Source organism: Sinocyclocheilus grahami, unplaced genomic scaffold (assembly GCF_001515645.1).
Source record: "Sinocyclocheilus grahami isolate Dianchi unplaced genomic scaffold, SAMN03320097.WGS_v1.1 scaffold38577.1, whole genome shotgun sequence".
Classification (NCBI taxonomy): domain Eukaryota; kingdom Metazoa; phylum Chordata; class Actinopteri; order Cypriniformes; family Cyprinidae; genus Sinocyclocheilus; species Sinocyclocheilus grahami.
Window position 1 is genome coordinate 1 of NW_015523270.1, and position 1,328 is coordinate 1,328.

A 1,328-nucleotide genomic window follows, 5' to 3' on the forward strand; every position below is an offset into this window, starting at 1 on the left:
CCTGTGCTACTTATGACTGGTTTTGTGCTCCAGGGTCACAAATAATAATAATAAAAAAATCTGTTAAAATGAAAAGAAAAAAAAAAAAAACACTTAAAAAGGAAGTGCAAAACAAAACAAAACATGACAACCGACCTTGGCATGCAGTCAACTGTGATATTAATATTAATAATAACAACAACATTATATTAAACTCTATATGAACCGTATCCAGAATGAAACACAAAATGTGAGTCTGTTTGTTCAAGTACACTTGGTCATTTTTTTTTCTTTCTTTCGCAGGAAGAAGAGATGTTTCGTCCCAATATGTTTTTCCTATTACTTCTACCACCAATAATTTTTGAGTCTGGATACTCATTACATAAGGTAAAAAATACTGTAATTTTAATCATTAAAAAAAACAGCCATACATAAGAGAAGAAAGAATCTGAATCCCAACTGTCCGATGAATCCTTCACTGGGTGAACTGAACTGGTCCGTGTAGAAGTTTGAAGGAAAGACTAATGAAATAAAACACTATTAATCGTTCTGTGGTAGTATTGGTTGCCCTCATGCCAAGTCAGTATTCAGAGACATACAGTGATACTGAGATTAGTTATTTGAACAGATTGATCAGTCGAGTTCTCATTCCGCAGGGGAATTTCTTCCAGAACATAGGCTCGATCACGTTATTCGCCGTCTTTGGAACAGCGATCTCAGCCTTCATCGTGGGAGGGGGAATCTATTTCCTGGGCCAGGTATCTTCTTACTGTTTTGTTAGGCATCAACTGCTTTTCTCATGTCTTTCCATCTAAACAGACATGTAAGTGAGGTCATTAAGTGGTTTGTCTAGTTAGACTAGTTGGCACACCTTAACAGCTCCTTTAGTATGATTTCTCAACAATTATGACTGTTATGTTTCCGTGTGTCTCTTGAATAGGCTGATGTTATTTACAAGATGACAATGACAGACAGGTGAGAATATTGCTCGTGCAGTTTTGAGCAAAACTATGAGAGGCTGTGTCTTCATTTTCCCCCTTTTTCCCATCTCCAGTTTTGCGTTTGGGTCTCTGATCTCCGCTGTGGATCCGGTCGCCACTATCGCCATATTTAACGCTCTGAACGTGGATCCTGTGCTCAATATGCTGGTGTTTGGAGAGAGCATCCTAAACGACGCTGTGTCCATCGTATTAACAAAGTACGCCTCACTAAATCATCAGAACTCTCCTTCTGTCTTCCAGAAAGTCTTTTAGACGATTGTACAACCCCTGGTGCTGAAACCTATATGCAATCTCATCCTCATTCTACATATTTCCACTGAAAGAAAAATAGCTGTGGGCAGAAAACCG

At 38.6% G+C, this 1,328-nt stretch overlaps 1 protein-coding gene across 1 annotated transcript; it reads left to right on the forward strand.

Annotated features, from left to right (window-relative positions):
- Positions 1–205: 205 nt before the first annotated feature.
- On the forward strand, positions 206–1,316 carry LOC107580647 (sodium/hydrogen exchanger 8-like). The gene is made up of 4 exons (XM_016266318.1): positions 206–366; positions 636–737; positions 920–954; positions 1,034–1,316. Exons 1-4 carry the CDS (start codon positions 292–294, stop codon positions 1,230–1,232), a joined length of 411 nt encoding a protein of 136 aa, XP_016121804.1. The 5' UTR covers positions 206–291; the 3' UTR covers positions 1,233–1,316.
- The last annotated feature ends 12 nt before the right edge of the window (positions 1,317–1,328 follow it).